This window comes from Chenopodium album, chromosome 14 (assembly GCF_948465745.1).
Source record: "Chenopodium album chromosome 14, dcCheAlbu1.1, whole genome shotgun sequence".
Classification (NCBI taxonomy): Eukaryota; Viridiplantae; Streptophyta; class Magnoliopsida; order Caryophyllales; family Amaranthaceae; genus Chenopodium; species Chenopodium album.
The window spans coordinates 8,307,703-8,318,790 of NC_137847.1; the positions used below are offsets into that span (position 1 = coordinate 8,307,703).

General features: G+C 34.3%; 1 protein-coding gene across 1 annotated transcript; it reads left to right on the forward strand.

Moving 5' to 3' along the window:
- The first annotated feature begins 231 nt into the window (after positions 1-231).
- Positions 232-10,198, forward strand: LOC145580014 (3-oxoacyl-[acyl-carrier-protein] synthase II, chloroplastic-like). Its single transcript, XM_081637331.1, has 14 exons — positions 232-1,039; positions 3,432-3,637; positions 3,747-3,950; positions 4,337-4,447; positions 4,537-4,632; positions 4,731-4,776; positions 4,870-4,949; positions 5,174-5,242; positions 5,335-5,419; positions 7,429-7,583; positions 7,663-7,743; positions 8,511-8,570; positions 8,960-9,126; positions 9,588-10,198. The coding sequence occupies exons 1-13, from the start codon at positions 718-720 to the stop codon at positions 9,074-9,076; spliced, it is 1,632 nt and encodes a 543-aa protein (XP_081493457.1). The 5' UTR covers positions 232-717; the 3' UTR covers positions 9,077-9,126; positions 9,588-10,198.
- The last annotated feature ends 890 nt before the right edge of the window (positions 10,199-11,088 follow it).

Consider the following 11,088-nt stretch of genomic DNA (forward strand, 5'->3'; position numbering starts at 1 on the left):
AAACTATTAATCCGTAAAAAATTTCATTGGTCAATTTATCGAAATAATAATTAAAAAAATGAAAAAAAAACCGAGGATTGCCATTTGGCATTTGCCAAGAATCAGAAACTAAGTGAGAGAGCATTGTTAATATCGTAATATAAAATCATCATATCATAATCTATCAAAATTTCTGGTACACAGATCCTTTTGCTATATTATAATTTTATTTTTATATTATAAAGTTTGTAATAATATAACAACAAAAATAATATAAACAATAAAATTGTCAGATATTTAGGGTTCTCACAAATCACAGGACACTTGGCTCCTCTTGTTCTTTTCTGGGTTTCTTCATTTTCTTCTCTCTCCAATTGCTCTCTCCAGAAAAACATAACCATTTTAATTCCACCCAAAAAAAAAAAAACATTTATTTTAATATCGATCAAATTCAAATACCCTCAAAAATTAAAATAAAAGGGTAAAAAAATAAATAAATTTTTTAGAGTGTGATTTTTTCAACTTCCATTATCTTCCGCAGATTGAATCTAGTCACAACCACCCTTTTTCTCTCTCTTCAATGCTCTCATTTATTTCTCAAAAACCCCACAATTTTTAGCTTTCTGGGTATTTCTTTAATTTCGATAATCACAATTTTTATTTCTCAAAAAAAATTAATTTCCACTACTAAGTAAGAGAGAGAAAAAAAAAGAAAAAAAAGTTTCATTTTTAGTTTTTATGGCGGCGTACACGGTGGGGACACCACTGTGCACGTGGCTGGTGGCGGCGTGCATGTCCGTTGGTTGCGGCGGTGGTGGTGGAAGAGATGTTGGCGCATCTTCTCTCTCCTCAAGAAGTCGCAAGAAAAGAGCAATGGAGTTTAAATGCAATGCTAAGATGTTAAAGGCATTTGAACCTTGTGATGAATATTATAATAATGGTAGTTTTTATAATCTTGGTAATAATAATGGTGATTTTCGTGGGTTTTCTTCGATTTTTGGATCCAATTTTGGGTGTATGAATAGAAGGCAAAGGCGGAGTAATCGAGCTCTACATTCAGGTATATCAATGGAGTTTATTGGGAATTTTTTTGATTATTTTTTGAAGTAATTTTAATGGGTTTTATTGGATTTGAGTTTATATTGATATTTCCAATGTGGGTATTTTTATTTTTGATTTTTTTATTTGAATGATTTTGATCATATTTGATAATTTATGATTTTGTTGATGATCTTATTTGTTGTGACTTGTTTATGCAATCATAGGGTTTTTCATTAGATTCTTGAATAATTGAAGATCAAGTATCTGTGTTTGTTGAGTGTGTAGGGGCGTGTTATACGAGGCAATATTATAATTGACATCAAGGATGACATGTTTTTGTCCCTTGTAAAAATTAGTGAAGTGTGACTATGTCAAACCTGTTCATGCAATTTGTGTGAGGGAGTTTTGTACTTTTGGATGATGTTGCTGTTATCTGTTAGTATGGAGTGAGAATCTTATTGTGCATGAGATGGGATAAATGTATCTACTCTGCTTCCTTTTTGCCTGGCATTTTGCCGTCTTTTGACGAATTTGAGGATGGTTGGTAGGAGCAACTGATGTTTGCTAGGTTTCGGAGAGACGATTTCGATTAATTTACAGTATCTGTTTAGCAAGTGTGAAGGCTCATTCAAGTCATTCATCTTTGGTTTTAGTTTCTCAGACGTGACAACTACCTAGGGAGGATTGTTGCTTCTATGAAAGTTGCATAGTTTTTGACGTACGTTTCTAGAATTGGTAAGCTGGCCTAGTTGCTTGGCCTTGGATTTAATTTATTCTTCTTTTATGAGTGTTTATCCTTAGAGGATGTCATTTGATGTGGGTGTATTTAATTGATTTTATGAGGATTTTTTTCTTGAATTCTTTAGCAAGAATTGGCTTTGGATCATGATATTGATGAGCATTTATCTATTATGGGATATTTTAATTTCAGAATAGAACTATAGAAGTATTTATCTGTCTAAATGCACAGCCTCTATAGTGAATTGCATCTAGCTGATCCTCACTACATCTCAGCATCCTCCCTACCCCTCAAATATCTACCCGTCCACCCACACCCAATAGTAAGAGCCTTGTCGAGTGAGTTCATTTATAATTTAAATATATGACTTTCACTTGAGCTTGGTTGTTTTATACCATTGAAAATCAAGCTGAATTGAGTAGCTTCTTTGAAGCTTGAGAAGAGGGGTAAAACTGAAATGTGAGTGATTGAAAGTATGACCAATAAATTGCCCCTTGCAATACTCCTGATTAACAGAATGATATTGTATAAGTCTGTTGCATGTGTTTGACTTATAGGGTTTTACTTCCCACATTTCTAAATATATGATGTGTTCACTCTTTGATGTCCAGCTTTGAACGTGAATATCTTGAAAAATGACGGAAACATATAAATAAATAATGTATGTATGCTTTCACATGTGGAAATAGATGCATTGCATATAATGATTACCATATAATTTTAGAGTATTTTTTAGTCGAAGTTCAATTTTAAAATGCAAGAAGATTTTATTTTTTAGAAATAGAAAGAACAGCTGTCATCCTAAGTCTCAGTACCCTGAGTAGTCAGAGCTGATTGCAAATGAACTTGAGCTGAGTGCAAGTGAACTTGAGCTGTGGCTTAGAGAGGCCTGCAATTCAAATAAATGCTAGCTCAAGCCCTTGGTGGGTCTTGGAGATACTTATAGTACTACCTTTGTCCCAAAATGGTGTGCTTGTTTTCTTAATCTGGCGTCCCAAAATGAGTGTCTGTTTGATCATTACTTACTTTTTACCTTTCCTATACAAATACACGTATATCTAAAAAATCATTACTTTTTTATCTTTGCCATACAATATTCTTTATTTTTTTTTAAAAAAAAAAATTTAATTTAATTTATCAATCATTCCTATACTGTATTCTTTACATTTTATCTTTTCCATTTCTATTCTGGGCTTTTAACCCAACCCAAGCCGAAGAAACTTATTCCATACTCCTTTCATTCTCCTTAATTACCGTGAAATTTTAGAAATGGGCACATCATTTAGGGATGGAGTTGGTATTATTTAGTCACAATAGTATCTATGCTATGATGAAGGAGCACGCAGAAATAAATTTAAAATACTAAAAAGACCTTTCTTTACCAGGAGATGCATTTCTATATTGAGCGGTGTGATTGGGCTCATGGGCCTTGTTTTTTGAAATCTACTGTATAGGATGTGAATTGGTTGTTTATCATTTTTAGGTTTTAAAGGCTTCCCAATATACAATATAACAGTAGTTATATATTCTGTGATGTTATCTGATTGAATAATCGTGTAACTTTGCTAAGTTTCTCTAGCTGTTTGATCTTCCTGGTACTTGGCTCAATATTATGAAAAAGGAGCAAAATTCTTATTACTTGTCTATTAATAGTCTTTTTTCTGTGTTTCAGGAAGAGCCATGGCTGTGGCAGTTGAGCCTTCAATGGAAGTTACAACTAATAAGAAGCCTGTTACAAAACAGAGGCGAGTAGTTGTGACAGGGATGGGAGTGGTTTCCCCGTTAGGACATGAAATAGATATCTTCTACAATAACTTGCTCGAGGGTGTCAGCGGCATAAGTGAGATAGAGACTTTTGATTGTGCCAGTTTTCCTACAGTATGTCTACCACCTTCCTTCACATTGCATGTTTGAATTCTTCCACTAAAAACTTGTACCGACAATTTATTTTATATTATTATATTTATTTATTTATTTTATTTTGTAGAGAATTGCTGGAGAAATCAAGTCTTTTTCTACTGAAGGTTGGGTTGCACCTAAGCTTTCGAAGAGAATGGACAAGTTCATGCTCTATATGCTTACTGCTGGAAAGAAAGCCTTGGTGGATGCTGGACTTACAGAGGAAATCATGAATGATATAAACAAAACAAAATGTGGTGTTCTGATTGGTTCTGCAATGGGTGGCATGAAGGTACAATATTTTTTTAAGCATGTAATCATTCACCATGAGAGTGATTAATATTGGGCTCAGGGCCCCCCAGAAACTTACTTGTTCTAAACCTACAATGTCTTGAGCCTCTGTTGAGGGCTTGAGGCGAGTGGTTAACCTCTAAGCCTGTCACTGCTCCTTAACGAGGTTAATGCTGCTGTCTAAAGCTGGAAGCTAGTTTTCCTTGAATGTTCATTAGGGAATGGAAGAAAACATTCAGTTGAGCTTGTGTCACCATGTTATTTACACGAGGGCTATATTCACATTACCTACCTAATGTTCTAATGCGATAGAGATTGTTTCTAATGCTGTCATGCCACTGTTGCTTAATACTTCCTTGACATTGTGCTGTGTTTGAACTTGAGCAGGTTTTTAATGATGCAATAGAAGCTCTCCGTATTTCATACAAGAAGATGAATCCGTTTTGTGTGCCATTTGCAACAACAAATATGGGATCTGCCATGTTGGCAATGGACTTGGTCAGTTGCTCTTTACAGCTATTGAAAAAAACATGTTCTGACTCTGTAATGTTCTCTTGATAATTGTTGATTGTTATCTTAAACCACAGGGGTGGATGGGCCCAAATTATTCAATCTCTACTGCTTGTGCAACTAGCAACTTTTGTATACTTAGTGCAGCAAACCATATTATTAGAGGGGAAGCTGTAAGTATTCCTGTATACTGACTTTTTGGAATCTAGTTTCTGTTTATTTTCATACATTCATATTGAACTTTTCCTGATAATTAATTGAGAGAATGTAGGATTTGATGCTCTGTGGTGGCTCAGATGCAGCAATAATACCAATTGGTATGTGTGTGTTGACTTTTATGATCTTTCATTAGTTTTGTCTGATTCATTTTGTATACTTCCCTATCTATATAATTTTAAATTTTCCAATAGGCTTGGGAGGATTTGTAGCTTGCAAAGCACTTTCACAGAGGAACAGTGATCCTACCAAAGCATCGCGCCCTTGGGATATGGTATGTTCTTTTTCTTTTGTCCTTGGCTGATCGTGTGTAATTGGATCAGATTGTTCTTGCTGAATAAACTTGCAACCTTGGAATTTGTGGCCTACACTGTAATTTTTTTTTTTTTTTCTTTCTTTCTTCATGTGTGCAAGACCCAGTCTAAAAGATAAATGCTGGTATATTAGTGCATACAGAAGGATGTTTAACTTTACCTTAATTGGATTTTGTGTCTTCAGAATCGTGATGGGTTTGTTATGGGGGAAGGCGCTGGTGTTTTGCTTCTGGAAGAATTAGAACATGCTCTGGTATAGTAGCTCTTGACAATTGCTTGATGAATTTTAATCACTCGGGATAAATTGTTTTTGCATGCTGACAGGATTGCATTCTTATTTTGCAGGCAAGAGGTGCTGAAATCTATGCAGAATTTTTGGGTGGTAGTTTCACTTGTGATGCCTATCATGTGACTGAGCCTCACCCAGAAGGTAACTTATGCAAGGGTTTAGGTTGTGGTTTTCTTTGATTTACAATGGACAGAAACTACCAATCAAGCACACTATGTTCTGTTTTCATCTGTAATTGTCTGCTTTTATCATCACTCTTCAGTACTTGGATTTCTTGGGTGCTTGACTATTCCACCTCATCCACTTTTGCCTGTGGCTGATTTCATTTGGAAAGTGGAAAGCAGAGGCTTCTTTTAAGAGGAGAGGTTTCATGTGAATGCTAACTTTTTGTAGTAAGACTACATTATAAATTGCATCAGTATTTGGTTGCTTTTTCACGCCAATGATTATCACGATCATACACCTTCCTTCATTGTTAGGCGGGTTAACATTTTAAGATGACAATTTCCAGGTTTTTTGGGTTTGCCCCTTTCCACTGCAGAGTTTTTGCTTGTGTGATTTATGGGGGTTTGTGTGAGCCAATTAGCCATTTTGGTATAAATAAATATTCTTCTTGCCAGTTTGACGACAAAAAAGGTGTCATTTTGGTATTAAAAAATAATGAAAAAATTGCTGATGTTTTGGCCTTTTTCTCGCTGGGCTGTATTTTATTGAGAGAGGTCAATTTATTTTAATCTTGTTTTTGCGACTATTTTTATTTTATCTCACAACTACAGTTGAGTAATTTATTTATTACTCCCCCCGTTCCCAAATGATGGTTACGTGTGGTGATTTTACGTGGTTATTAAAAAAAAGAAGATAATGTAAAGCAATAATTAGATGTCACATATATCAAGTATTAAGGCATTAAATTAACGTTGGATAAAGGGTATATTTGCTTTGGGAGTAGGTAAGTAAGAATAGTTACTTTGGGAGTAGGTAAATATTTTGGTGAATTGGAATAGTTGCTTTGGAAGTATGTATATATATGAGGGAAAATGTGTAAAAGAATCTATATTGGAAATAGAAAGAGTTGGAATGTATCTAACAAAGGGGAACACCAGATGGCAAATGTATTTAGAAGTGGAAGGAGTAGTTAGCTATTGGTTGGTGGTTAAGTTTTGTCTCATCTTCCACTCTGGTATACTGAGGTATAGATAGTCTTAGAATCTAAGTCCAAATTGGAGGAAACATACCTTGTTTTATTTTTTTTCAGTGGGTTGATTTCCTGTTGAAGCTTTTAAAGAAGTAACATAAAAGTTAATTGCTTGAAATGGGTTATTTTAAACATAAAAGCTTTCAAAGATCTTTAATAGGAAATCAACCCCCCCGCTAAACACACACACACACACACACTGACACACACACACACACACACACTGACACACACACACACACAAAAGTTAATGTAAAATTGTTTGAAATGGAGGTAAGAGGTAAGAATGTTTAATAGAAATTAAGAAAAGTTGCAGAAATAATGTAAAAAAATAAGTGTACATCACTTGACCGAAAAAAGTGGTAATAATTTTTTTTTTTTTTTTTTTTTTTTTTTTTATAATAAAAAAAGGCAAAAAAAATCTTATCTAGCTTTTTATGGGCTACAGTGCTTGGAGGTTTTACAGTTTTAGGTGCTACTTTATTTTGGAGATTCAAAGGGACTGGGTTTCTTTGTAAATTTTGTTACTTTGACCTTCAAGGACATCAAGTCCTTTTTTTACTCCTCTTAAACTTCATGTCCTGTTTATACTCTCTTTCCTATCAAACCAAAAATAAATAAATAAATAACTATAAATAAGTGTAATTGGAGGCTCCACAATTTGTATGAGGGACTTGATATCCTTAATGATGTTGCATTATGGTTTCCGCAAACATCCTCATTTGAAAAAGTAGTTATTTAAAAAGCTGATATTTCTTACCTTCTCACTTGCTCTATTAGTTATGACACAAACTTTGTATGACTTCTGCCTGTTCATGGTGCTTTATGTTGCTTTTGATGGCCCCCTACTTTCTCCTGCATTTTCAATGTATTTTTTTAGCTGGAGATTGAGAGTTGATGTGCTTATTTTACCCTTTTTTTTTATTATATATATATTTTTTATTTCTGTACAAAGGGGTTGGAGTTACGCTTTGCATTGAGAAAGCCTTAGCTGAAGCTGGTCTTGCCAAGGAAGATATCAATTATATAAATGCACATGCTACATCAACTCCAAATGGTGATCTTAAGGAATACCAAGCCTTGGTTCGCTGTTTTGGTGATAATCCTGAGGTACATTAATTTTTTATTTCCTCTTTTGCAGTGATTAATTATTTATTAAGCTTTAATAAGCTTTTTTTCCCATACACAGGTGAGAATAAACTCTTCAAAGTCCATGACTGGCCACCTACTTGGAGCAGCTGGTGGTATTGAAGCTGTTGCAACTGTACAGGTATTGTTGGACTTATCCTAGGAAGTCCCACTTCCCACAAAATGGAGGAAGTTGCTTTCCTAAATCCTCCTAGATAAGTGGAACTGAGAAGTTCTACTTCTCTTGTGGCGGCCATGTTTATGCAAACAACATTTTTCACTTCCTAGGAAAACCTTCTTCCTTGGAAATTTTACCTCTTACATTCAACCAGACGGCCATTTGATAGAAAGGAATAATGTTGTTTGGTTGAATATGGGAAATAGATTTTCCCATAGAAAGTTTGACTTCAATTTTTGTGGGAAGTGGAACTACATAAGTTTGACTTCCCATGTTTATCAACCAAACAAGCACCCTTCCTAAGATGTTTTATCTCTTATGATTTTTATATCAACCAAACAAGCACCCCTTTTTCTTTTTTATATTTTTTTTTTATGGGGTATTAGCATCATCTGTATTTTGCCTGGTCTTCTAACAGAAAATAGTTTACCAGTATCCACGTTATAGTTTCTCAAAGTAGAAAAATATATTTTAGATTTGGTTTCCTTGGTTGTATTGATGAAGAGTGTCACTGTTTTTCTAGAGGTGCTTTGTAGTGATTACAAACAAATGATTTTCGAAACTCAATTGCTTGGTCATATTAACTCATACCTTCATGTTCCTCTTTTACAATCATTTAACACATATCTCCTTATCTTTTGGTCACCCAACCAAGTGATTGGAAAAAAGTCTTCCATTTGAACCTATCTGGCTAAGTGCTTTTTAACTAATGCATATGTGTGCTGTAACAGGCAATACGGACAGGATGGCTACATCCAAATGTCAACCTTGAAAATCCAGATGAAGGCGTGGTATTTTTTTATTATTTTTTTAATCGCTGCTATATCTTTGAAATTCAGTGACTTGTATTTTGTCTTATAAGCTGTTGCCTGCATTTTTCTTTAAATTCTGCATTTTTTTAATCACCAAGCTAAAAAACGAGTTGTGCTAGAATGTGATGGCTGTGATGTATGAATAATGATTTGTCTGTAATAAATACTTATTTATCTTCATTGTTGCTTTAATGATCTCTTGTGCCAATTCAACTGCACTTGACTACTTGAGCATACCCAGACTGAATTTATCTGTTCTGCCATTAATGTTGTTTTTTAGACTTGATGAGTATTGGTTGGTATGAGGTGTAAATTTGTTACTATGCTTTGTACCATTGTATCATTTAACTTGAAGGTGCTCGAACCAGGACCCTAAGTTGCTCGTTGGCCCAGAGAAAGAAAGAATGGACGTCAAAGCAGCTTTGTCCAATTCGTTTGGGTTTGGTGGACAGAATTCTTCAATCGTATTTGCTCCTTACAAGTAGATCATTTTTGCTACCGTAGCCACACTTAATAATGGTGCTGATTATATCAGGTTTGCTGCTTCTCTAAGTGCATTATAACTGTATATAGAACCGTAGGTTTTTTTGGGTTAGAAACTTCTGTCTAAAAATGTGGAGAGATAGACATGTGAATCTAGTTTGGTTTGCAACTGAAAGCTTTGGAAACATGTGAATTGGATGGCATTAGTTCTTCTAAATTAATCGCTGTTTATAGGATGTACATGAAAACTTTATGTTATTCCACATACTGTCATAAAATCGATGTGCAATCTTAATTAACTTAATGCAGTTAAAGAAATCATGTTGATATATTCCCAAGTGTATTTGATGAGTGATGTGTGCATTTTTACGAATATTGCATTCATGCTGGAAAATATTTATTTCATTCTATCGGAAATGCACTTAGTTTACAATCCTGAAGAGATTCAAGAGGTTTCCAATTTGTACGTGAAGACGTTTAATATCTGAAAAATATGTTCATGCTTCTCTACAGGGGTGCGAATTGATGGTTTGCTACACCTTGATAAAAAAAATGCAGATTGCTAATATCTAACCTTGCATTCCTAGAAGGCATATAGATGGCAGAAGTGCGTAATGTGATGCTTTTACATAAAGGCATGCTCAATATGAGGGAAAGTTAATGCAGCCTGCTGGCGACAAGAGAACTTGCTTCTGGAGCAGATTTGTTGTCACTCTTACTATATTTGGCACTTCATACCGCTCCACAAGATATGAATATCCGCTACTTAAAACTGCTGTTGGTTTGTTGGTGTACAAGTGTAATAGAATGGGTTTTGATATTCATAGCGAGTTTTAGAATAGAATTTACATTCCAGTTAGTTACTGATGAATGTTGAGACTTTTCTGTCATTGATGCTCAACACTCATGTGCGCTCTCTCAATCTTTACTTGACGGGAAGGTGTTGGAGAGGTGCTGCACTTATTTGATGCATCTGCTGTTGGGTAGATTTAGATTCAATAGTGGTGTCAAATAGTGTATTTTTTTTTTTTTTTTTTATCTTCTGAATTGATAACTGAAACAAAGGTGTAGGCCATTTATTGATGCTATATCTACAACTTCTACAAGCAAGTTAAACATTGATACACTATTTGTTGATACTTGTAATTTGAGTTGTTAAGCCACATTGAACACTCCTGCTACCATGAACTACAAAGTGAGGTTTTAATCATTCCTTTCACCTGATTTTCTGTATCAAAAGTTTTAAAAGCGAATTCTAGCTGTTCGTATGTATAATAGCAGTGATCAGGAACATCTAATCTTCGTTTGCAAATAATAAAATAGAAAAAATATTTTTTAAAAAATAATAATAACACCTTAACCTACAAAAAAATAAAGTTCAAATTTTTTTTGCTCATCTGATTTCTAAATCCAGATCAAAGGTGATAACTTCAATGTTAATATACTTTAAATGGAGTTGTTTTGATGGGTTCAAGGGTAGAACCGATGGCTGGTTAACTATAGGATCATTATTTCTTATTGGTAGCTTAGTCTTTCGGGTTGGGAGTTTAGGCTGCATTTAAAGTTTGAAGTTTATTGTACGATTTGAATCCGTCTATATCTAAAGTTAGGATTTTATTGTGCTCTTTTGTCTTATTAATTCCTGATTAGGCATGATTGAGATGGTATGCACCTTGCCTTTTCTAATTTGTCTGAAAAAACAAAAAGTCAAATTGCTTAGCATGTACGTTTGAAGTATATAGCAGTGCAGAAATTTAACTTAATGAAGAAATCGAAAGTTTCATACTCCCTCCGTCCTTTTATTATATGCCTACATTCCTTTATTGGGTTATCAAAATTAAGTATTTTTTTTTTTTTGTACTTTGACATCAATTCCCAATACTTTCTCTCTCCTAATTCTCAACCACTTTTTTCTTTCTCTCTATCTCTCTCTAACCCCACATGCATATTTGTCCTCTCAATTATTAATTTTAAGGAATCTTTAACTTTCTTAATTCCCATATAATATGGGAAA

What these genes read in the sequence shown, in the direction of transcription:
- LOC145580014 (XM_081637331.1), top strand. Translation starts at nt 718, where the DNA reads ATGGCGGCGTACACGGTGGGGACACCACTGTGCACGTGGCTGGTGGCG. An exon ending in TAATCGAGCTCTACATTCAG is followed by an intron (nt 1,040 to 3,431) that starts GTATATCAATGG and finishes TCTGTGTTTCAG; the next exon opens with GAAGAGCCATGGCTGTGGCA. An exon ending in AAGCTGTTGCAACTGTACAG is followed by an intron (nt 7,744 to 8,510) that starts GTATTGTTGGAC and finishes GTGCTGTAACAG; the next exon opens with GCAATACGGACAGGATGGCT.